The sequence below is a fragment of the Lepidochelys olivacea genome (assembly GCF_965140295.1).
Source record: "Lepidochelys olivacea isolate rLepOli2 genome assembly, chromosome: 8".
Lineage (NCBI taxonomy): Eukaryota > Metazoa > Chordata > Testudines > Cheloniidae > Lepidochelys > Lepidochelys olivacea.
The window spans coordinates 106,159,636-106,184,352 of record NC_140418.1 but is presented as its reverse complement, the minus strand read 5'-3'; the positions used below and the strand labels follow the sequence as shown (position 1 = coordinate 106,184,352).

The 24,717-nt window shown below is 46.9% G+C and overlaps 1 protein-coding gene across 5 annotated transcripts in view; it reads left to right on the top strand.

Annotated features, from left to right (window-relative positions):
* RNF220 (ring finger protein 220) overlaps window positions 1–24,717 on the top strand; it is a 334,084-nt gene that overhangs the window by 247,198 nt on the left and 62,169 nt on the right. For 2 of the 5 annotated variants that reach the window (XM_084636163.1, XM_084636164.1), the window contains 3 exons: window positions 12,253–12,295; window positions 22,328–22,371; window positions 23,498–23,630. In XM_084636163.1, coding sequence (XP_084492289.1) covers window positions 12,253–12,295; window positions 22,328–22,371; window positions 23,498–23,630 — 220 coding nt within the window. Of the gene's footprint in view, window positions 1–11,762; window positions 11,963–12,252; window positions 12,296–22,327; window positions 22,450–23,497; window positions 23,631–24,717 lie in introns of those variants that run through there. The other 3 variants (XM_084636161.1, XM_084636162.1, XM_084636165.1) reach the window with 2 other exon arrangements.

The following is a 24,717-nucleotide window of genomic DNA, read 5'->3' as shown; positions in this document are numbered from 1 at the left end:
AAGCAGGCCCAGGTGTGAACGAGAAATGTTTGACCAAAATATGCTGCCCTCTCTCCTGTCACAATACTTCTTTCTATTAAAACAAAAAGTGAACTTTCAAAAACAGCTCGGATGAAGTTTTCTCAGTGGTCCTTTTTGTGATGTACAAACCTGGGCCTGGAGGATGTGGAGTGGCCTGTGCTCTCAGCTTCTCATGAGTTTTAGGCTCTGTGAAATTTGTCAGCATAATTTTGTGTTCTCCCGTCGCTCAGTACAAGGATTTGCATTGCACCCCTCCTCCATGTGCTGAGTCTAGCTTGCCTGACACATCTGAAGTTTGTGAGTGTGTTTTATGAGGGGTTGCAGCCCCTTAATGCAAATGCATAATGGGAATTATAACTCTGCGCTGCAGGGAGAAAAGACCTCGGGGTCTGATTTTCATTTGCACTGCGGCATGCCACTCTGGTAGCATAAAGAGACCTTCCAGTGGCTGCCAGAGCGGTGTAAATCCTTTGTGTAAATGAGAATTTGGCCCCTCTGAATTGCTCTGGAGTCAAAGAATGGTGAAGCCTGATCTACTGGCCCTCGTGCAGAAGAATCTCCCAGTGATTGAAGGGCTGCAGAACTGAGCTTTTCATGTGCAGAAGTGTGCTGTGATGATACCTGCTTCTTAGAGCTGCAGCACTAGTAATTTTGCATTGCAAGTTCCTTGGGTTATTTATGACGTAATAAAGACGATACAAGGTATTAGTAAAATGTTGGAGCACAGACTTCTGCTCTCTGGATTTTCAGAGGTGAATTCCTAAGGTTTGGCCTTAATAGCCCTCTGGTCCTTTTTACAAGCCAATATTTAGCGGAGATGGAGATTTGGTAATAGGAAGGTTAAAGAAATATTGGGGGGAAGGTTGAGCTGATTACTTCCCTGGAGGATCCCGTTCTTCCAGATATACTCTGAAGTAAGCAAATGCAATTCCCATGAGAGTCTGTGGATCAAGTGCAGCTGGGATACAAATGATAAGGTGCAATCCACCGCAGGTGTAAGCAGATCAGAAAACAGGAGTAAGTGGCAAGGTGGTGTAACTTGAACCAGTTTGGCATTCAGTGGGTGTGAAGGATGAGCATGACTTACACACTGAACGGGAGTGCAGCTGATAAAGCAACTAACGTGAGAGTGATAAAGCTGTTCAAACCGTCCCCCACCCCCCAGCTACACAGGGCCAAATTCAGCATTAGCGTAAACAGGCACATCTGTTGATTTGAATGTAAGTTGCACCCTCTTTTGCCAAGAGCTGAATTTGGTCACCACTGAATGCCCTGTCTGAGCAGGTTGCCTTGCTTTCCTTCGTACATCATAGAATCATAGAATATCAGGGTTGGAAGGGACCTCAGGAGGTCATCTAGTCCAACCCCGAGCTCAAAGCAGGACCAATCCCCAACTAAATCATCCCAGCCAGGCCTTTGTCAAGCCTGACCTTAAAAACCTCTAAGGAAGGAGATTCCACCACCTCCCTTGCTAACCCATTCCAGTGTTTCACCAACCTCCTAGTGAAAAAGCTTTTCCTAATATCCAACCCAAACCTCCCCCACTGCAACTTGAGACCATTACTCCTTGTCCTGTCCTCTTCTACCACTGAGAATAGTCCAGAACCATCCTCTCTGTAACCACCTCTCAGGTAGTTGAAAGCAGCTATCAAATCCCCCCTCATTCTTCTCTTCCGCAGACTAAACAATCCCAGTTCCCTCAGCCTCGCCTCATAAGTCATGTGTTCCAGTCCCCTAATCATTTTTGTTGCCCTCCGCTGGACTCTTTCCAATTTTTCCACATCCTTCTTGTAGTGTGGGGCCCAAAACTGGACACAGTACTCCAGATGAGGCCTCACCAATGTCGAATAGAGGGGAACGGTCACGTCCCTCGATCTGCTGGCCATGCCCCTATGTATACATCCCAAAATGCCATTGGCCTTCTTGGCAACAAGGGCACACTGCTGACTCATATCCAGCTTCTCATCCACTGTCACCCCTAGGTCCTTTTCTGCAGAACTGCTGCCGAGCCATTCGGTCCCTAGTCTGTAGCTGTGCATTGGGTTCTTCCGTCCTAAGTGCAGGACTCTGCACTTGTCCTTGTTGAACCCCATCAGGTTACTTTTGGCCCAATCCTCCAATTTGTCTAGGGCCCTCTGTATCCTATCCCTGCCCTCCAGTGTATCTACCACTCCTCCCAGTTTAGTGTCGTCCGCAAACTTGCTGAGGGTGCAATCCACACCATCCTCCAGATCATTTATGAAGATATTGAACGTCCATTTGCCAAGCAATTAATACCCAGTGTGTAACTTGCATCATCTTTGTGACACCACTGAATTGGGGCCCTGGTGTCTTTTGAGACCTTCCGTCGTGCTCCTTGATACAACCATAGCCTCAGCCTACAGCCACTGAGCTGCTGGCCTTTGGCAGGTACAACATGTCAGGACCCTACCTGGCGTACAGGTGAGACGCCTACCTTAGCAGTAACCCTAAGTACCCTTTCATTCGGATTGGAGCGAGACGCTCCTGTAGAATAGAGATGGGCCACTGCGGCCGTGGTTGGATCCGGAGCTGGTTTAGGAAGGCTGGGTTCGAAGGTTCAGGTTCATGGTACTGAAAACTCATAGGGTTTTGGCTCCAAATGGTGGAAATCTCATGAGATCTTTTAGACTCTAAGCCGGGGTAGGCAAACTTTTTTGCCTGAGGGCCTCGTCTGGGTATGGAAATTGTATGGCGGGCCACGAAGGCTCACGAAATTGGGGGTTGGGGTGCAGGAGGGCATGAGGGCTCCGGCTGGGGGTGCAGGCTCTGGGGTGGGGTTGGGGATGAGGAATTGGGGTTGCAGGAGGGTGCTCCGGGCTGGGACCGAGGGGTTCAGAGGGCGGGAGAGGGATCAGGGCTGGGGCAGGGGGTTGGGGCATGGGAGGGCACCAGGGGGGCAGGCTCCGGGTGGCACTTACCTCAAGCAGCTCCCAGAAACAGCAGCATGTCCCCCTTCCGGCTCCTATGCGGAGGTGTGGCCAGGCAGCTCTGCACGCTGCCCTATGCGCTTGCACTGCCCCTGCAGCTCCCATTGGCTGTGGGTCCCAGCCAATGGGAGCTGCGGGGACAGCACTTGGGGTGGGGGCAGCATGTGGAGCCCCAGGGCTGCCCCTACACGTAGGAGCCGGAGTGGGGATATGCCGCTGCTTCCGGGAGCCATGCGGAGTGGGGCAAGACCTCGACCCTGCTCCCTGGCAGGAGCTTGAGGGCCAGATTAAAATGTCTGGAGGGCTGGATGTGGCCGTAATTTGCCCACCTCTTCTCTAAGCTCGTTGGGGCAGGAGCCATCTCCTCTTGTGTTTTATACAGTGCTGAGCACGTCAGCGCTCAGCAAACGATCCTAATCATCAGATGGTTGCGCACAATTTATGCCATGCAAATCTTGTGGGATCAGCTATTCTCTTGTGAGATTTCACCAGCGTCTGACCTGGAAAATGGGCCCAGAACCAAATCCGAACCTGAATCATCCTGGAAAGCTAAGGGGTTTGGATTTAAGATTAAGGTTTGGCCCATAACTATTAAAAATATCCCTCCTCTGAGCTGATGCCTTTAGACCTGGCCCCTGCCAAAACGAAACCCCCCCCCATCCCAGCCAAACCAAGACAGGAAAATAGACTAACTCTGAATGCAGTTCATTGGAACTTGAACTAAAAGGGAACAGGTTTGAGTCAAAGAAAGTTGTTGATTCCAGGATCACATATCTGGGACTTTACCTTGGGAAGATTATGCATGGAGAACCCAAGGCTAAACAGCCCTCAGGAAATTCACTCTCAGCTCCTCTCACACATGCACTCCCAGGCACGCCACCCTGCCTGCCACGCACCCTCCTCTGTTGAGTGGGGCCACTTTACACCACTGCAACTTTCTCGCTCGGGGTGTGAAAAAACACCCCCCTGAGCGCTGCACGTTTCAGCGCTGCACGGTGCCAGTGTGAACAGTGCCCCAGCGCTGGGAGCTACTCCCTTCGCGGGGGCGGGATTTTATAGCCGTGACTACACAGCCACATTAAAGCAGTGCTGCGGCCACGCTTTAACCTTGCTAGTGAAGACGTGCCCGGGGAGAGCAGCCGCAAAGGCAGTCGTGGCTACAGAGAGGCTCCAAGGTCTGATGATCGGATTTGGCCCCAAACACTGCCCAGCACAGAACCCACCCCCCCGTGACAAGCCCATTCATCAGAGCTTGGTGCAGGACCTTTGGCTTGACCATGATGTTGCAAACTGGTATAGCACAGTGACGTGAGGTCTTTCTCGATAGAATGCTTCTGTGAACAAGTGGCTCTCTGGGTGTTTTCTGGAGGAGGGGAGGGTGCTTGGCAAACACGAACCAGGAGGCTTTTCCAAGCACAGCAGGGTAGGGAGAAGGTGTGAAAGATGGTGCAAAGCTGGGAGTGAATGAAGGAGATAAAGGGAGTGGTCAGATGAGAAGCGTGGGCAGATGAAGGAAGAAGCTTCTTGCTGCCGCCCCTGAGAGGGAAGGTTCATGCATGACTTGAGATGATTATCGCGGCTCCAAATCTCTTCCCAGCTGTCTCATTTCTTCCGTTGTCACAGGCATTTCAGCCCTGTTCATTTGCTTTGGGCCCAATCCAGTTCTCTTTCTGCACTCAAATCCCCCTATCACTGAATTCAGTGCGAGTTTTGCCTGCATAGCGAGTAGGGATCAGGCCTTGTCAGTTTCCTTGCTAGTATCTATCTACCAGCATTGCCAAGGGAGAATAACAAAAAACTCTAGAGTGAAACACTCCTCCTGCCTTAAGGATAACATTTCAGGCCTTCTCTGCAGGGAGAGAACACCCTGAATGGGTTAGGTAAGCCTGCTGTGGAATATTTGTGGCTGAATAATACGTGAAGTAAGTAAAAATGAGTGGCTGAAATCCTTGTCCAGCAAAGCCTCACCTCTCTCTATTTCAAGGAATCTCTGTTGAGGTTACAGGGACAAACCATCCCGATGAGTCGAAAGAATAGTAAATATGGCAGGCGACCAGCTTGGCTTAACGGTGAAATCCTAGTGGATCTTAAACATAAAAAAGAAGCTTACAAGAAGTGGAAGGTTGGACATGGGATGGTGTTCCATGAAGGAGGAGTGCTGGGCAGAGACGGGCTCCACCTTACGAAGAGAGGGAAGAGCATCTTTGCGAGCAGGCTAGCTAACCTAGTGAGGAGGGCTTTAAACTAGGTTCACCGGGGGAAGGAGACCAAAGCCCTGAGGTAAGTGGGAAAGCGGGATACCGGGAGGAAGCACAGGCAGGAATGTCTGTGAGGGGAGGGCTCCTGCCTCATACTGAGAATGAGGGGCGATCAGCAGATTATCTCAAGTGCTTATATACGAATGCACAAAGCCTTGGAAACAAGCAGGGAGAACTGGAGGTCCTGGTGATGTCAAGGAATTATGACGTGATTGGAATAACAGAGACTTGATGGGATAACTCACATGACTGGAGTACTGTCATGGATGGTTATAAACTGTTCAGGAAGGACAGGCAGGGCAGAAAAGGTGGGGGAGTAGCACTGTATGTAAGGGAGCAGTATGACTGCTCAGAGCTCCGGTACGATACTGCAAAAAAACCTGAGTGTCTCTGGATTAAGTTTAGAAGTGTGAGCAACAGGAGTGATGTAGTGGTGGGAGTCTGCTATAGACCACCGGACCAGGGGGATGAGGTGGATAAGGCTTTCTTCCGGCAGCTCACGGAAGCTACTAGATCGCATGCCCTGATTCTCATGGGTGACTTTAATTTTCCTGATATCTGCTGGGAGAGCAATACAGCGGTGCATAGACAATCCAGGAAGTTTTTGGAAAGCGTAGGGGACAATTTCCTGGTGCAAGTGCTAGAGGAGCCAACTAGGGGGGGCGCTTTTCTTGACCTGCTGCTCACAAACCGGGAAGAATTAGTAGGGGAAGCAAAAGTGGATGGGAATCTGGGAAGCAGTGACCATGAGTTGGTTGAGTTCAGGATCCTGACACAGGGAAGAAAGGTAAGCAGCAGGATACAGACCCTGGACTTCAGGAAAGCAGACTTTGACTCCCTCAGGGAACGGATGGCCAGGATCCCCTGGGGACTAACATGAAGGGGAAAGGAGTCCAGGAGAGCTGGCTGTATTTCAAGGAATCCCTGTTGAGGTTACAGGGACAAACCATCCCGATGTGTCGAAAGAATAGTAAATATGGCAGGCGACCAGCTTGGCTTAACGGTGAAATCCTAGCGGATCTTAAGCATAAAAAAGAAGCTTACAAGAAGTGGAAGGTTGGACATATGACCAGGGAAGAGTATAAAAATATTGCTCGGGCATGTAGGAATGAAATTAGGAGGGCCAAATCGCACCTGGAGCTGCAGCTAGCGAGAGATGTTAAGAGTAACAAGAAGGGTTTCTTCAGGTATGTTGGCAACAAGAAAAAAGCCAAGGGAAGTGTGGGCCCCTTAATGAATGAGGGAGGCAACCTAGTGACGGAGGATGTGGAAAAAGCTAATGTACTCAATAATTTTTTTGCCTCTGTCTTCACGAACAAGGTCAGCTCCCAGACTGCTGTGCTGGGCATCACAACGTGGGGAATAGATGGCCAGCCCTCTGTGGAGAAAGAGGTGGTTAGGGACTATTTAGAAAAACTGGACGTGCACAAGTCCATGGGGCCGGACGAGTTGCATCCGAGAGTGCTGAAGGAATTGGCGGCTGTGATTGCAGAGCCATTGGCCATTATCTTTGAAAACTTGTGGTGAACGGGGGAAGTCCCGGATGACTGGAAAAAGGCTAATGTAGTGCCAATCTTTAAAAAAGGGAAGAAGGAGGATCCTGGGAACTACAGGCCAGTCAGCCTCACTTCAGTCCCCGGAAAAATCATGGAGCAGGTCCTCAAAGAATCAATCCTGAAGCACTTACATGAGAGGAAAGTGATCAGGAACAGTCAGCATGGATTCACCAAGGGAAGGTCATGCCTGACTAATCTAATCGCCTTCTATGATGAGATTACTGGTTCTGTGGATGAAGGGAAAGCAGTGGATGTATTGTATCTTGACTTTAGCAAAGCTTTTGACACGGTCTCCCACAGTATTCTTGTCAGCAAGTTAAGGAAGTATGGGCTGGATGAATGCACCATAAGGTGGGTAGAAAGTTGGCTAGATTGTCGGGCTCAACAGGTAGTGATCAATGGCTCCATGTCTAGTTGGCAGCCGGTGTCAAGTGGAGTGCCCCAGGGGTCGGTCCTGGGGCCAGTTTTGTTCAATATCTTCATAAATGATCTGGAGGATGGTGTGGATTGCACTCTCAGCAAATTTGCAGATGATACTAAACTGGGAGGAGTGGTAGATACACTGGAGGGCAGGGATAGGATACAGAGGGACCTAGACAAATTGGAGGATTGGGCCAAAAGAAATCTGATGAGGTTCAATAAGGATAAGTGCAGGGTCCTGCACTTAGGACGGAAGAACCCAATGCACAGCTACAGACTAGGGACCCAATGGCTAGGCAGCAGTTCTGCGGAAAAGGACCTAGGGGTGACAGTGGACGAGAAGCTGGATATGAGTCAGCAGTGTGCCCTTGTTGCCAAGAAGGCCAATGGCATTTTGGGATGTATAAGTAGGGGCATAGCGAGCAGATCGAGGGACGTGATCGTCCCCCTCTATTCGACATTGGTGAGGCCTCATCTGGAGTACTGTGTCCAGTTTTGGGCCCCACACTACAAGAAGGATGTGGAAAAATTGGAGAGAGTCCAGCGAAGGGCAACCAAAATGATTAGGGGTCTGGAACACATGACTTATGAGGAGAGGCTGAGGGAACTGGGATTGTTTAGTCTGCAGAAAAGAAGAATGAGGGGGGATTTGATAGCTGCTTTCAACTACCTGAGAGGTAGTTCCAGAGAGGATGGTTCTAGACTATTCTCAGTGGTGGAAGAGGACAGGACAAGGAGTAATGGTCTCAAGTTGCAGTGGGGGAGGTTCAGGTTGGATATTAGGAAAAACTTTTTCACTAGGAGGGTGGTGAAACACTGGAATGCGTTGCCTAGGGAGGTGGTGGAATCTCCTTCCTTAGACGTTTTTAAGGTCAGGCTTGACAAAGCCCTGGCTGGGATGATTTAATTGGGTATGGGTCCTGCTTTTGAGCAGGGGGTTGGACTAGATGACCTCCTGAGGTACCTTCCAACCCTGATATTCTATGATTCTATGATTCTCTGCTATTTGAACCGCAAGAGTGAGCCTCTACCCAGAAACAGGCTGTAGCTTAATTCAATAACGATGTAGAAACAAGAATCAGCAACTCTTGTTTGCAAAAAGAAAAGGAGTACTTGTGGCACCTTAGAGACTAACCAATTTATTTGAGCATAAGCTTTCATGAGCTTAGCTGTAGCTCATGAAAGCTTATGCTCAAATAAATTGGTTAGTCTCCAAGGTGCCACAAGTACTCCTTTTCTTTTTGCGAATACAGACTAACACGGCTGTTACTCTGAACTCTGATTTGGTAACTGAGTGTGCTGTAAAAACATGACCACTGCATTTCAAATCCCAGAGAAAAACTGCAGCATGCTTTAGGGGTTAGCATCATGCAAGATTTAAGCTAAGTTGCTAACTCTCTCTAAGCATTTATGTGGCAAAAATATATAAAAAAATTACCTAGAAAAAGTGAAAGGCAGAAATGTAGCATAAAGTAGGCACAAAATGCCGGTTTGGTTGAAACAAACAAAAGGGCAGTTGTTTTTAGAAAAGCTAATATGACTGGTTTTGTGACGTTAAGGAGTTGGGGGTAGGAAGCAGATTTTGTTTAGGTTGAAGCCTTCCACAGCTTCATTGGTAACCCACATATTGCAGCCTTTGGCTAGTCTACCAGCGCCTCCAGGTGAAACTGACTAGAAAGAGGAAGGAAACTGAGGAGTCAATTTTGAGTGTCCAAGTTGAGCACAATGCAAAAAAAAAGAAAAGAAAAGAAAGCAGAAAATGAAATCAGATGATTGCCGTTATTTGGGTTTTAGTAATCTGAGGTGTTGTTAGCAACTCAGGGAAAGAAATATTGCTTTAAAATAGGATTTTTAATCTGTGCCCCTTATGTCTAACCCTGTGCATTTCAATAGGAGGTAGTTACATGTCTGTATTTCTGCCTTGACAGATGGATGGAAATGTGCCAGTTAGTGTTTTGGTTGGCATCTCTCTCACACACAGACCAGTTTGGAGCCTGATCCTGTTCATCACTGAGGCCCAACTCCTCCAAGATATTAGGCTCCTGACGTCCATTGATTTCAATGGATGTTAGGAACCTAACTACTGTACCTTTGATGGTCTGGGCCGCAGTGACCCCAGATCCCATTGAGATAAGTGATAATTTGAGAATGCTTAACACCTCACATGTGATGCTCAGCACTTCACAGGTTCTGGTCCTAATATACTAAACCAGGGATTTGGACAGTAAAGCCCCAAACAGAGCAAAATGGCACGTCATCTGAGTGGGGTGCATCTGCATAAAAAAACTCTAAAAAGCCAAACTCCCTCTGCCTTCATATGAGCTGCTTGGATAGTCTAACAGCCCCTTGATGTTCCAACAGCCACAACCACTAATATTGCTTTGATGACCTCTGACAAAGAGATCAAGGAATCCTGTATTGTTATTGCAGAGCCTCGTTTCCACTTTCCTCTCCCCAGTTCCTTCGGTCCAACCTGTCTAGTTTTTATAGGCCACGGTCTTCTCTCTTCCTACTCAAGGATAACACATAAACCCTCCTGGCAGATGTGTGTTTGAATGATAGAGTGTGAATGAATTCCCTTTGGTGCCCACTAAACTCCAAGTTGTGTTAGCGGTTTTTATACACAGAAGGACAAATATTAGCTAATTGTGATGCTCTGGGTTCTGGCGTTAGTCGCTAAGAGAGATTCCACCAACGACCTGTGTGCATCAGATAATATGGATAAAGCTTCTAACAAGACACCAATAAAACACACCCGCAGGAGGCTTACTGTACTAGAATGAATCTGGCAGCTGAGGCTTTGCTTGAAGCAAGAATTACCCTTTTTCAAAAACCTAATAATATGCATTTTACAGCTGTTTTACCTACCAAACCAGTGTCTTACAATCTATGAACCATAGAGAATTTCATTCACTCTGCAGCTTGTGGTGGGTGCAGCCATACTCAAGAGACATTCTTATGTCATTTGTTGGTTGTCTCATTAATCAGAATAAAGCAGGCAAGGCGGTCATTGCTTAGGATGGTTGGTGGCTTAGAGGGTAGAAATCTGAAAGGGGTTTGAAAAAACTCCTCCCATACAAATCTAGGCTGATCCCACTTCGATGTCTCTGTTACATCTCCCCGACCCAGTTGACTTCAGTGGAATAGCATGGGCATAAATGCAATGGAATTGGAATTCAGGGTGTGTCCACCCCTCTTACCTGTCTGTACTGGGGTTACTGGCATAAAACTGCTCTACGTACAAACATGAAAATAAACTTCAGTTGAACCCCAAATGCTTCCTTTTATTTTTTCCTCTTCCTATTTGTGAGTAATCTCACCTCAAGCAAGGGAGGAAAGATAGACAAAGGGTCAATTATTTCAGGACTGTTTAGATATTCTGCAGTGTATTGACCTGCCATCTTACCCTGTATCCCAGCTCCATCTTACTTTACAGTGTATTTAAAAAATGCTACAAAACCTTGCTATTCTCCCACCGTTACAGTGGGTGCATTGGGAACACTGTGTGGGAGATTCCACGATATTCCAGCAATTCAAAAAAACTGGGTTTTAGGAGAACATTTGGACGGTCTTAAAGATTTAAAAGGGGTTTTCTTGCATTGGTTAACCTGTTTTTTTCAGCATCCCTTCAGCAACGTAGGTCTTGATCCTGCAAACACTTTCACTTAACTTAACTTTAAGCACACAAGTCTTCCTACTGACTTGAACAGACTTTTACTCCTGTGAGTAAAGCTAATTATGCATATAAGTGTTTTGAGGATCAGGGCCTTACACAGCAGAATAGAGAACACCTGTTTGCATTAGTCATTTTTGCAACCATTAGTTGTGACTTCAAAGCAAGGGCACAGAATAATAACCTCTTTATTAATTGCAAACGACTTAGTTGGTAAGATCCTTTGTCACACCCTCAAATTTTTCTGGCGGAGCAGAGCCTAAGTGCCAACCGACTGAAATGCGTGTTCTGTGTTCGTGTTGTGCTGGAATGGGGCTACAGCCGTGTTGCTAGAGGTGGGTTTCTGTGGCATACAAGTTCTGGGCAGTCTGACGATATTTAATAATATGCAGGCGGGCCAGCCTGTGGAGATGTATCACCACTGTCAGGGCGTGCGGGGCACCTGCCATTTTATCGTCAGCTTCACCATAACTTGGCGGTTTTCCTTACGCCCCAGCTCCCCCTCAGGTCCTTCCAAGGGAACTGGAGCTTTCACTTTTAACTAAGCAAGTTGCTGGCCCTCGTGGGACTGAGGAAGGCTTGAAGACAGGCCCCCGGGGGGGGGGAGCAAACTGCGCTCCTTTGTGTCCAGCTCTCCTGATGGGTGCCCAGGCTCATGACCTGGGCAGGGAGGGGCACAGGACTTTGCATTGCCGGGGTGTGGGTCCGGGCCCCATGTGCTGGCTGGCTGGGGGGAGGGGAGGGGGTGCTAGGGTGCAGCTGAGCCTGGCCCGGGGTGTGGGGGGGTCCCCACCGGCCGGCCTGCCGCCGCCTGCCGGTTGCTATGGGGACCGCCCGCTCCTTCCCCGCTGCCTCGTGAACTTTCACCCCGCTCGGCGGCGGGTCACATGACCGGGCCCAACATGGCGGCGGCCGCTGGGAGCTGATCGGAGGCGCCGGCGGGGCCGCTCTCCATCCACCGGCATCCCCGGCCGCCCGGGGGGCTCCGCTCCGGGGCCCGGATCCCCGCCCCACCGCGTGCCGGCCGCGGCGCCTGCGGCTATGCAGAGCGGGAGGAGGGGGCCCTGCGGCGGGGGCCGGGAGGAGGTGGGTGCGGGGCCTGCGGGCGGGGAGGCGGGTTTGTTTACATCGGGGCTGCGGGGGCGGGGAGCGAGCGGGGTGTTTACATGGGGGGGGGGGAGTAACCCAAAGAGGGCGTCTCGTTCTCCCTGTGGGTCGGGGGGTGTTGGGGTCGGGGGGGGGGCTGTCCTCGGCCTTCTCTCTCCTCCGCGGTCACTGAGGAGGGCCAAGGCTGCGAGTCGCCCCGGGGTGGGGGCACTGCCCAGCTTCCTCCCCAGCCGGGCGCTGACACTGCTCTGCTCTTGTTCCCTTTGCAGACCTTCCTGAGAGTGAGAGCGAACAGGCAGACCAGGCTGAATGGTGAGTGCAGCGGGGACGGTGCCCCTGTGTCTTTCGCTGGCGCAGTCAGGAAGTTTCAGCCTTTCCTTTTTTTTCCTCTCTCCCTGGGTGTTACTTTGAAGCATTACTTGGTTCCTTTCACCTTGCTGTTTAAAAGCCCTGTTTTTATCATCTTCCCCAGTCAAATTGTGCCAGGTTTACAGGCCTGTTACTTTCCTCCCACTCCTCTGCCCAAAAAACAGAGCATACAGAATAATTTCTGATTCCTTTAACCCCATTATCAAACTTACAATGAAGAAATGCATGTATGAACAGTAATCTAACTTTTGCTGAGCACGGAGTTGTTTTTGTATATTTTTACGTATTTGCTTGGTAAATAATTGAAAGTAGCATTTAATACTGGGGTGTATCACTTAGGCTGCACTCCTACAAGTTCTTCTATAGTCTGCATGCATGGAACATCTTCCAGGTTTAGGATCTTAGCTATGACATGTCATTTAGGTCCCAGTCCTGCATTATGATTAATGCAGATGGGCTGCTGTAGCTGTAGCTGTATGGACCAAGTTTCAGGGTCAAGGCCTTAACAGTAAATGTTTATACTAACAATTTTCAGTGTACTTGCGTCTATGGTGTCTATCCAGATCCTCTGATTTCCTCCCCTCAGCCCCCTAGAGATGTTGATCCACCTGTTTCATTGTACTTCTGAGTGTGTTTTGGAAAATAATAAATATTTTTATTTTGTGAAAAACATTTTACATTTAAAAATCAAATATTGCCATCATTTATTTTCTTTAAATGACAGGTTTCAGAGTAGCAGCCGTGTTAGTCTGTATTCACAAAAAGAAAAGGAGGACTTGTGACACCTTAGAGACTAACCAATTTATTTGAGTATAAGCTTTCGTGAGCTACAGCTCACTTCATCGGATTTCCATCTCAGTGCATGAAAATAAGTCAGTAGAACATTCTTTGTCTTGTTTAATTCAACTAAAGCCAATTCAGTACAACTTCACGGTGAAACCTTGAATTCACGAAGGTCAGAAAATTCAAAAGTTACTATTCACATAGCAATAGTAATATTTGAATGTGTAATTTTATATTGATGTTTACTATTAAACTTGCTTAAATATAGATGATGCAGCCAATTTACAGTTCCTGGGAGATTTTTAACTTGGAATTTCTTGACTTTTGATGGTTCAAAAATACACCCACAAAGCTGCATTGATGTAGTTTTTACATTGAATTACCTTGTGCTGCTTCTAAGCAAATAGAGGATTTCAACAAAATAACAGAAGATCCTAACTGAAACTCTATTTTGGTAGTAGTATATACGTATAATCTGTAATATTGAACCTTAGCATTGCGCTAAAGAAACGAAAAGCGTGTTAAGCAAAATCTTTAAACTTTATTTCAAAACCCAGAGTCATTTTTTTGTTTTAAGAGTCCTGTGCACTTGCTCTCATTGTCAACTGAATCCAGGGGAAGCATGAACATTTTCAAATTTTTTCAACACAAAAAATAAATCCGATAAGTGTTCAGTGATGGAAAATGCCTCTTTCCCATGCATGGGAGTCTCAGATGGAATTCCATCAACCGTTCTTGCCACACAAATCACCTGTGGACTGAGCAAAAACTTCCAATGCTTATTCTAAGAGATATATTTTAGCACCCCTAAATTTTGCATCTTATAAGTACTCAAAATTTTTGAGCCAAGCTGTGTGGTTATGATATTATCTCTAGTACAAGACTACTGACGAAACGAGAATTATGCTGTTGTCTTCAGTAGAGCCAGGGTTTTGCCCCAAGGTAGGGCTGCAGTTTAGTCTAAGTATAGGATAAGGAGCCTGGAGCTCTTAAATTGTAGTGCGCTCTGCTACTGGCTTGTTTATATGAACTTGGCTGATCATTTAAAACGGGGTGGTTAGACTTGTAGATTATTTTTGTCACTTTTTCTCTGAATCTCCTTTATTACTGCTCTATCCTTTTTGGGGCATCGTGACAAGAATTGAACACAGTATTCCACGTGAAGGTGTCTCGTTGATTTATATAATGGTATTATAATTTTGGTCATTCTTTATACATCCTAATATTGTTTGCTTTAACCATTGCTGGGGATTGAGCAAAGGTTTACAGTGATGCCCAGGTCCTTTTCCCAAGTAGTTGGTTAGCTTAGAACCCAGCTGTGTACATGAGTAGTTCAGTTTATTCCTTCCACTGTGCATTACCTTGCATTTGTCAACACTGAATGTCACCTGCTATCATATTTCCCTCTAGAGTTGCTCAGTCTTCTCTTGTATTAACAAATGTTTTTGTGATATTTTACCACCTTACAATTCATTCCCTTTTCCAGATCATTGATGAATACATATCTAAACACTAGTCCTAATAAACATGTTGAATGTTTACCATTTATTAATCTGTTTTCCATCTCTTGGCCAATTTCTAATCCGTAAGAGAACTTGACTTCTCACCATACGACAATTTAGCATCCAAACTCCAAGTTAGTTTCCTTATTAGCTTCTTATGTGGGACTTGGTCAGAAGCTTTTTGAAAATCCAAATATATTGTCATCTGGTTTTCCTTTCTTCATCATTTTCCTGACGCTTCAAAGAATTCTAATAGGTTAGAAAGTCCGATGTTTCCTGTGCAGAAACCGTACTAATGTGTCCCTATTGTACTGTATTCATCTAGATGTTTTTAAATTATTTTTAATTGTTATTGCAACCAGTTTGTACCTTGATGCTAAGGTAAGGCTCACTGATCTAATTCCAGGATCATCTATAGTGACTTTCTCTTACAGAGAGGGATAAAAGATTTGCTCTCCTCCAGCACAGTAGCTGATTTTAATGAGCGTTTGTTTTCTGTTAACGGCTCAGACATCTTATTCCTACATCCCTTCAGAACTCTTAGATACATATCCAGTTCTGGTGACTTATTGCTCTTTAATCAGTCTGTTATCAATATCAGCTATCAAAGAAGAGTAACAGGAGAGAAATATGGCTTCTAAGGGTAAATCTAGACTGCAGCTATAGACCTGGTAGCAACATAGTTGATCCCCGATGAAATTATGATAGAGTTTACAGTTGGAGTAGATTGGGGCCTAACCTAAAATTCCTGATAGTCCAGAAGTTTAGTTCTATAGGTCAAACCCTTTGAATTGCAAGCAGGATGGAAGCTGATGCAGGTTCTGGAACCCAAGTTTAATATGCTTCATGTGGGAGACACCAAGTGGAAATCTACATTCTGTACTAAAGTTTCCGATTGATTTTTGAGCACCAGTCCAGCATCTTCCACCTGTGCTAAACTCATGTTGTGTTGTTTGGGAGGGTCTCGTGCACGCTTTTTGTAGATGGGATTATGTGTCCTTCAGAATGTATACAAGATCCCAAACAGTTTAAATTCTGACCATCTGGAGAACTCTCCATTCTCTTGCTCTCTCCTGTTCCTGAGCTGGCTTTACCGCTACCACTGCTGTCCATGTTCTCCTGGATCAAGCATTCTTCCCGATGGCTGCTCTGGGCCCCAGAGAGTTTCGTGTGAGTCTCACCAAAGTGTTTCCAGCCCCGTTGCCAGCTAATACACCAAAATATTTTAAATGTGTTTTTGTTTTTTGACTGCTATTGAACATGAAGGTAGGACAAGAAATAATGGGTTTAATCTGCAATAAAGAAGATTAAGATTCGATATCAGGGACACTTTCCTAATTATAAGGATAGATATAGGCTTCCAAAGGAGGTTATGGAATCCCTATCATTTGAGGTGTTTAAGGTTGGACAAACACCTGTCAGGACTGGTCTAGGTTTACTTGGTCTTGCCTCCGTTCAGGGTGCTGGGCTAGATGACCTCTTGGGGTCCTTTCCAGCCCTATTATTCTAGGATCTTTGTAAAAACCTCAGGAGAGCTGTAAAAGGTGGATAGGCTCATATCTGTGTCTCATTTACAGCTCCCTCTCCAGGTAAGTCTGGGAGTCTGGCTGAGTCCTATGCTGACACTGACCCAAAACCTGTTATTGACTCTGTGCTGATGGATGCCTGTTGAAGCCAGTTGGGCTTTGTGTGCATGGTCTTCTGCGCCTGCATGGAGGGCCACTGAACTGTGTTGCAGGACTGAAGCTGCCATTAGCAGTTCTTGCTTCCATAGTCAGGGCAAAAAATGACAGCTCAGTGAAACTAAGGGAGAGAATATAGGATTTCTTTTAAAATGACAATATCTGTACTTAGTTTGTTTGGGCTGTAGTAGTGTGTCCTAAGTAGCTGCTGCTTATTAGGTCTGCACTCAGTGAACCGCCAGACCACCCAAAGTACCATTGATCTTTTTTGGCACTTTGTATTTTAGTGTTTTACGTAGTGCTCATCACTTTGGCTTCTCAGATAAGCTAGAACTTCCCCTGGTGGTTGATAAATTCTGTACTCAATTGCTTGACTGCACTTTGATTTGTTATGGAATATATACAAGAAACCAAATAACGAGTATCCTCCGGTTTATTGCTAAAAGTCAATAATCGTATAGTACAGGAAGAAAGGTTCAATACGATACCAGCTTCTGAGAAGCTATCTCATGCAGCATTGTTAAATTCACCTTATACAGGTATGCTCCCAAAGTTACACGTTTCAGCTGGTAATATTTATAGGATAATTCTACAAGTTACAAAACGCTTTACACATCGCTAAAATCCAACCCACCAGTTCATCTGTGTTACTTAGCATGTTGTTCTGTACCTTCCTTATCTTTATTTTGGATACTAGCATTCCAGGTGCTGGTCTATGAAAGCCCCTCCCCAGCTTGTACTGGTGCAGAAGGTTAATGTATTTTGCCTTGGACAACTTTTCTAATGCCAAAGCTGACATCAGCTTTGTAAAGTGTTACGGTATACTTAGCAGAAGTGAACAGGATATAGAAAGACATAGGCCAGTTCAGGCCATGTACCTGGTAGAAATACATATACGATATAATGTTATATTGATATTGTGTGTAATAAGTATATATTGATGATATATACACACACACACGGCCCTGGTTAGAGGATGTTCTCTGATACTAAGGATCTTACAAAGGTAGCAGTGAAAATTAAAACCAGGTCATTCGCTTCACCCTCCAGCTGAGATGCTTTGTGGGAGATGTGATCAGAAGTGACTGGGAATGTTTAGGCCAGGAAAGGAGCAGCCACTGATCTGGGAGACCGTGTTACAGAAAGATGGAAATTCACCTGCCCAGCCTCCCTCACTATCATTGATCACCAAGGTGAAAGCAGGTTTGAAGGAGGTGCTGGGGGGCATGCTCCAATAGCGTGAAGTGAGGTGGGGGTCTGATGTACGCGTGGGAGGGGCATGAACTGAGCAATGATAGCAACAGTAGTTTGGAATCCAGCACTCTGCCAGGGGCCTTTGTCTGTGCCCAGAGCTGATATTAGCAAGCAGTGGTCTTTGGTTCCCCTTTCCACACTGGCAGCAGCATCTCCGCTGGTCCAGTCCAGAATGACTGGTAGCAGAAGAGAAAAGCAACTTCACCTGCTTGTGTTGCCTCTGCGGGCTGATCCAAAGGCCTGACCTCGCCCCCTCTCTAGCAGGGGCTGAGGCTTCAGTTCCTTCGCTATTCCACTTGCTTGCCCATGTGCTGTGGCCTGCTAACCCCCAAACTGCTGAAGCTCCATCACTTCTGGGACCTATATGGCAGGAATTGTCTTCTTGGGACAGGCTCCCAGCCCAGCAGCTGGGCAATCCTAGTCCACCGGAGAACGAATGGCAGATGGGCCATTGTCTCTGCTCCTGGATGTGTCTGCTGGCTCCCTTGCGAGCGTGGCGGTACTGAGGTGCTGCTTACGCCCGCCGTGAAAGGGCAAGCCGAGTGGTTCTTTAGTGCCAGACAGGCGAGAGCACGTGCAGCAGCAGCGCGAGTGGTCTAGTCTGGGGTAACGCTGATCAAGCACATCCGTTAAAAGTGAGGCCACGATGGTGCTGACAAGCCCTCTGATGGCCTAATAATAATTATTAATACTAATAAAAATTTGTGAACTCCTCACTTCTTGGCAGAAGTCTTGAATAATAACCGGAGAGGCTTTTTTCAATGAGAGATTGAAATGAGGCCACTTCTTGTCTAGAACACACCTTCTCAATAGCACTCAGGCGCTCTCGAGTTAAATCCTCCATTCTGCTCTTGCTTACCGCAGGATTTTGGTGCTTTTATCTTACTGGCTTAGGGACAGGAAAAAACCCTGGCCCCCCCTCTTTGCTCTTGCGACAGGAGCACAGGGGAGAGGGATTAGTGAGCTAATTAGAAATGATTGCATCTATCAGCACTAATTAACAATACTGTGGTCTCACTTGCGTGTTCTTTTGAGCCGTTCCCCTTCGGGACAGCTCCACAATCACCCCCTGCCTTTGGGGCCGCTCTGTCCCTTCTGCGCTGATTGGAAGTGATAGCTGAGCTCCGTGGCATGTATAGGAAATGCTGCCTGGTATGTGCTTTCGAGGATGCAGCATTCCCTTTTGCTCTCAGCCCTCACCAGGGGCACCGTTCGCTTCCAAAAGCACCACGCCGCTGCTAATGACCACAGAACGGAAATGGCAGAGGAATTTGGTTTCAACACCTCTTTCCTCCAGTGGCTGTTTCACTCATGGCACTATAATGTAAAGGAAAAGAGCGCTTGTCTCTGCTAGGGAGTGAGGCAGACTGGGGTGGGTGCAGTCTGTTGAGAGCTGGGAGAGACCTAGGTTCGGTTCCCAGTCTTGTTACTGACTCCACCTGCCCCAAGTCACTCTCTCATGTCTGCTTGACAAGGCTGGGTTAATTTAACAGCCCAGACATGCAAACTGCCTGCCTGCCAGGTGTATTGTTAGTGTCCCAGTTGGATAATGGTGGCAATGAAAAAGAGTGATATTTAATAACTTTTAACTTGCCCAGCAAACAGATTTGTTTCCCTCTGGTGATTGGGCCACAGGAAACTTGCAAGGCTGCTTTTAACTCTTCCCTGCCTCAGTTTCCCTACTGTTTTTTAAAAAGTGAAGGTGGATGGGACAGAGGAATGACACCAGTATGTACACAGTGCTTTGTGATTTGGGGATCTCATTTGGAGTGCATTTCTTTATATATGACTGCTGATTATCTTCCCTTAACTAATCTGCATGTGTAGTCACATCTTCTGACTATGCTAAGTTCATGCTATTTCTTTCTATCCCTATTAACTGTTTTGCCTCTGCAGAGCTATGGGAGAGGGAGCTGGATTCTAATCTGCGTGGAATATCGTCCCAAAAAACCTAACCAGGATTGCAAAAATCTCTCTTACGGGTGATGAAGTGTGAGCTAGAGCATGCCCCGCTTGACTCTCAGACCCCAGGTGGAGTTTGCAAAGCAGGCAGTTAGAAAAAACACTGATTTATTTAGGGATGGAGCAGAGTTGATCTGGACTTATTGAGATCATAAATAAGGCCCTGTGGTGCCTTATTAGAGTCACTTCTCTGGGCAAAGCTGACTTTAAAATACTAGTTTCTCTTGAGAGGAAGGAGGTGATAACCATTGAGTGAAACATCTGGTTTAGGGCAGACAAAACAGATGCTGAAACTCGAGGAGTGTTCCCCCCCGCCCACCCCAGAAACGTTGAAGCCTCTGAAGCTTATATTGGGAGGCAGGCATGTTGTTAGCCTGTCAATACCCCTTAGCCAACATGAGATACACCCCACTGTAGCAGATGGAAAGGATTCTGGAGCAGGCAGGGGTGGATGGATTTTAGATGTTTGCTGAAACCAGTGTGTATTAGGTTAGGGAACATCCTTGTTGTAAACAGGATCAGGTCCCTGGAGGCCTTCCATTTTCGTTTCCAGGCTGCTATATGGTACTCTAGGAGCGGCAGCTGCCTTGGCACAATCTCCTCTAGCAATGCCAGGAGCAAGGAGAGTATCTTTGGGAAGTTTTTCCCAGGAAATAGGTTTGAGGGACTCTGATTCTGTCCTAACGTGTGGAGTGCAGTGAGTATTTCTGGGCCAGAGCTCTGTAAGTGCTGCACCCTGATATAGCAGTAAGTTTGTCCAGGCAAATGAAGAAACCGCTACTAGAAAGATCAGGAATCAGCCACACCGGGGAAGTAAATCTTAGTTTAGCTCGTTCTGTGAGGTGGATGCGCTGGATGGGTGACAATTCTAGGTCTGTTGTCTCCCTGCTTTGTTGTCCATCACCTAGCTAGCTCTGCAGCACCTTCCCCTTCTCGCTTTGATTGTAGTAAACCATTGATACTGCTATCCATCCAGACACTGGCATGAACATTGCCGCTTTTGGAGCACATGGTAGTGCTTACAATGTCAATACCAATCTCTGAATAACACAACTTTTCAGTGGTGTCATCTCTCATTACCACATGGGCTTTCCTTAGGCTCTTACTTGTCTCGTGTTCAGAATTTTGACCTTCCTTGTTAATTAAACAGAGACTTTTCTCCAGCCAGTGATTGAGTTATCTAGTAATACCTGCCTAAAGCCATCATAATAAAGGACAGAAGTTCTTTTTAATGCAAATGATTTGGTTCCAGATGTTTTGATCACGTTTAACGATGGCTCAGATTAACCAGAGATTGGATAAAGTAACAGGCTCTCTCGGCTGCTTTTCCTAATCAGCATGACTCTGTGTCTTTCCCCGAGATTGCTCTCTTGTGCGGAGAGTGTAGCTTCCAATTTTTCACTACATGGCTTGGATGTACTTTCAATAAAAATAACACAAATGCAAATCAGATTAAGAACCAGGGAGACTAAAGGCCCTCTCCTGGACTGCAGAATTCCTTTCTTTGATCCAAAACCAGCCTGCCCGCCCTGCGCATGTTGTGCCTATCTGTATCTGACGTTCTAGGAAGGGAATATTCAGGCATGCGTGGGAGCTTGAGATGTTGAAAGTGACGGTTGTGTAACTTAAGCAGGACATCTCCGGCAACTAAACCTCAAGTCTTGTAGGGTTCTGAGCAAGTACCTGCATGAAGAGGAAATATCTGATAGATCAAAGAACCCCCTGCTATCAGAAAAAAGGCCCAACAAGGTCCAACCACCAGATAGTCCAGGCTAGAAAACAAGGTGTGCATTTATAACTGTTGGGCAAAAAGCACAGTCCACACCTAGTTATTAAATTCATCAGTTTTAAAGCTTTATTAAAGGAATTTGGGGATACTATCACCACTTCAGTCAAGCATAAGTAAAACAGAGCAGGATGAGGCAGTGATCAGTTACCCCACCTTGGGACACTGGTCGAATGTTGCTGTCCTCCTCCGAGGCACGCTGGTCCAGTCTTGTGGAGGTCCTGTATTGCTCCATCTGTCCTCAACAGTCCACGTTCTTTTATACCCTTCCATGCTTACTTACCATCACACATACGCCATCCTCAGGTTACCTAACTCTTCACCCTTATCCATACCTGGTACATTCCATGCCGTATGTATGCTGCATTGTCACCCCACACTCCTTCTCCTGAATGGGTTACGTTTCCTTGGCACATCTTGATCACACATTTCTTCACTTACATTGTTATCTGTGTGGCTTACTACTTCGGCCTAGGTATTCCCCTGTTGGTTTTTTCTCAGTTTTATCTGTCTTTGCAGCATTGTCCATTTTACCCATCACCCTCACGCCCTTGTTTTTTCCATACTGTTATCTATACATAGCAGGCTACTCACACAACTTATGTATACCTGGTTTCTGATGTGACCCTCCAGTGCTTTAGTTCTCTAACATAAGTCAGGGTGATTGCCACTGGAAGAACTAGGGGCATGGTAGAATCTCCATCACATAGTCGTTACATCAAGTCTGGATGTCTTTCTAAAAAACATACTCCAACCGAGCTCCTGGATATGGGCATGATGCAGGAAGTGTGGGGGGAAATTCTCTGGTCTGTGCTATTCAGGAAGTCAGGCTGCGTGATCATAATTGTCCCTCCTGGTTGTCCTAAAGTCAGTGAATCAGTGTTCCTGTGTCCACACAGCCTCTGCTAAGGCGTTTATTGCTGGGGGAGAAGGCAGGTGAGAGAGGCTCGCTCTAGCGACTATAAAGGTGATGTGTTTTTCTTCTCTCCCCGGTTTCTCCATGCAGCTCGGATTGGGAAAATGAAACGGAGGAAGCAAGACGAAGGGCAGGTATGTCCCCTCTGCAGCCGGCCTCTGTCAGGATCCGAGGAGGAGATGAGTAGACATGTGGAACAATGCCTTGCAAAGGTAGAGGCGCAGCAGGACCTTCTGCTGCCATTCCCTTCTCCCTACTCTCTCTGCAGTTGCCCTTCCCACCCAGGGCAGAAACCAACCCTGCTGGGTTAAAGGCCAGGGCACAGGGTGCACTGTCTGGGAGCTGCAGTCACCTCATGCCTGGAAGACTGCTCCATATAGGTTCCTGTGTGCCTAATGCTAGAAGCTTTGTTTTTTCATGTCCCCCAAGCCGTGTTAATGAACTCCAGCTTAATAGACCAAACTCTGCAGGTATTTGGCTACCTGAAGCCTTGTGTAATGTGTTAAGATTCCTCCCTAACACAGGAAGAGTTCTTCTTTTCTGTTCTCTGCCTTTACAGCCATTTTGATGTTACCCTTTTAAAATAGATTTGTTAAAAATGCCAATTGAGCATTGCACACCAGGAGTTAGGGTCTCTAAAAACTCCTCTGCCACCTTCCCATGGGATGGTAAGCCCTGTCTCTTCATTAGCCTTCCCAAAGACTGAGGAGGAGAGAGGAGTAAACTCCATAGATGTGCTGCAAGGGGGAGAGCAGGCGCTTTTGGCTTTCTGTAGTTTCCTGTTTCTGCCAGTCATGGGCGCTTTACAAACGCCCCACAAGAACGTCCCAAGTGAAGCGTGTTTTAAAAGAACTGTTTTCTGACCAGCCTTCATGAGCCAGGTGTCCTGAGAAATCCTTCCGCTTTCGGCCCTGCTGAGGGATCCACCCTGTGCTCCTGGACCAAGGGAGGGTGCTATTTCAGTTCAGGGGCAGCAGCTTACGAGCTGTGATGTGCCAGACAGGTTGCATTTGGACACACGCCAGGATTGTCCTGGAAACTAGAGCTTAAGTGTCCCTATGTAAAATGGGAACCCTGCTGCTCGTTTTCCTGATCCTAAGAGGTCCTGAGCACTCTCCACTCCCGTCACCTTTCAGGATCAGGCTTGTTGTGGGGAAGCAGATGCTGCTACCCACTGCTGATCTAGCTCCCCGTGGGAGAGGTCCTGACCCCCATGGGAATTTAGGGTGTCTTAGTCTCTGCACCCTCTGCCCGGCACAGAGAGAAGGCTCGTGCATGACTGAGGATGACTCTGTGGACATCGAGAATGAGAATGGCAATCGCTTCGAGGAATACGAGTGGTGCGGGCAGAAGAGGATACGTGCCACCACCCTCCTGGAGGGGGGATTCCGAGGTATGGGTGGCGTTTCGGGGCACCCTGACTTGAGGCACATCTGAGATGCATAGAGGACAGTTGTGCTGTGCTTTAAAATAGAGCACTGAATCAGTCACTTCTCTTTAGAGGGAGGGGTTCAAGCTGTGTAAACATCCACAGTGTTACCTTTCAAGATGGGTGGGAACTTCAAGTTTTGCCAGCACTACACAGGATTGATTTCAGATCTTACCACACCTAGGAAAGTAAGGGTAACATTTTATACTGACCTTAAGTACGGAAGAATTGCTTTACTTTGTATTCAGGAAATGTAGCTACATAGGAGGAGAGATTGGGAGCAGGTAGAGGGGGAGATCATTTGGGAAGGAATCAATTCCTTGTTTGCACACATTAAAAAATACACGGATTTATTTGAAGGGTGGGGGAGAGAAAGAAATGAAATTGTAAAAATTCCCAGCCTGGAATGACGAAAGCCGGTTTATCAGCCGCTGGTGATGTATTGAAGGTGACAGCGAAGTCGCTTTAGCACCTGCATAAAATATTAAAGGGCCGGTTATGCATTTATCACTCCATCCCTTTTAAGGTTGATAAATGAGAATCCAGCAACCTGCTGTGTACCTCCAGCGCTGCAGGCCCTCAGGGCTCCCAGACAAACACATTTTATTTTCCCTCCTTCTTCTGTTCCTTCCCCAGTGACAGGGAAACCAGTTACAGAGGAGAGAGAGAATTATAGCAAAATTTGACCTCATGTGAGCTTTACTGGTGAATGTAATTGTAGCTGGGAACCTGGCCTCTTTCTTCCACTCAGCCCTCTGGCCTCCAACAGCAGGATTTACTAAACTCTTCTCTGGCGTGAACTGCTGGCGCTAAGGAGAGAGAGTCTCACGCACGCAGCCCTAACGAGAGCAAAACTGCTGGCTCTGTCCATCCGATGAAGAGGAGGGGATGCTAGCTCTTCATGCATCAGCTTGGATTTTAATTTAAAATGTCTCAAGGGGAGAGACTCCCAAGGGAACGAGTCAGATTTACATGCCCAAGCTGTTAAGTGATGCCCTGGCACTCCTGAGCTACTCTTGCCTTCCTCTGGAATTCAGCTGTAACTCGGGAA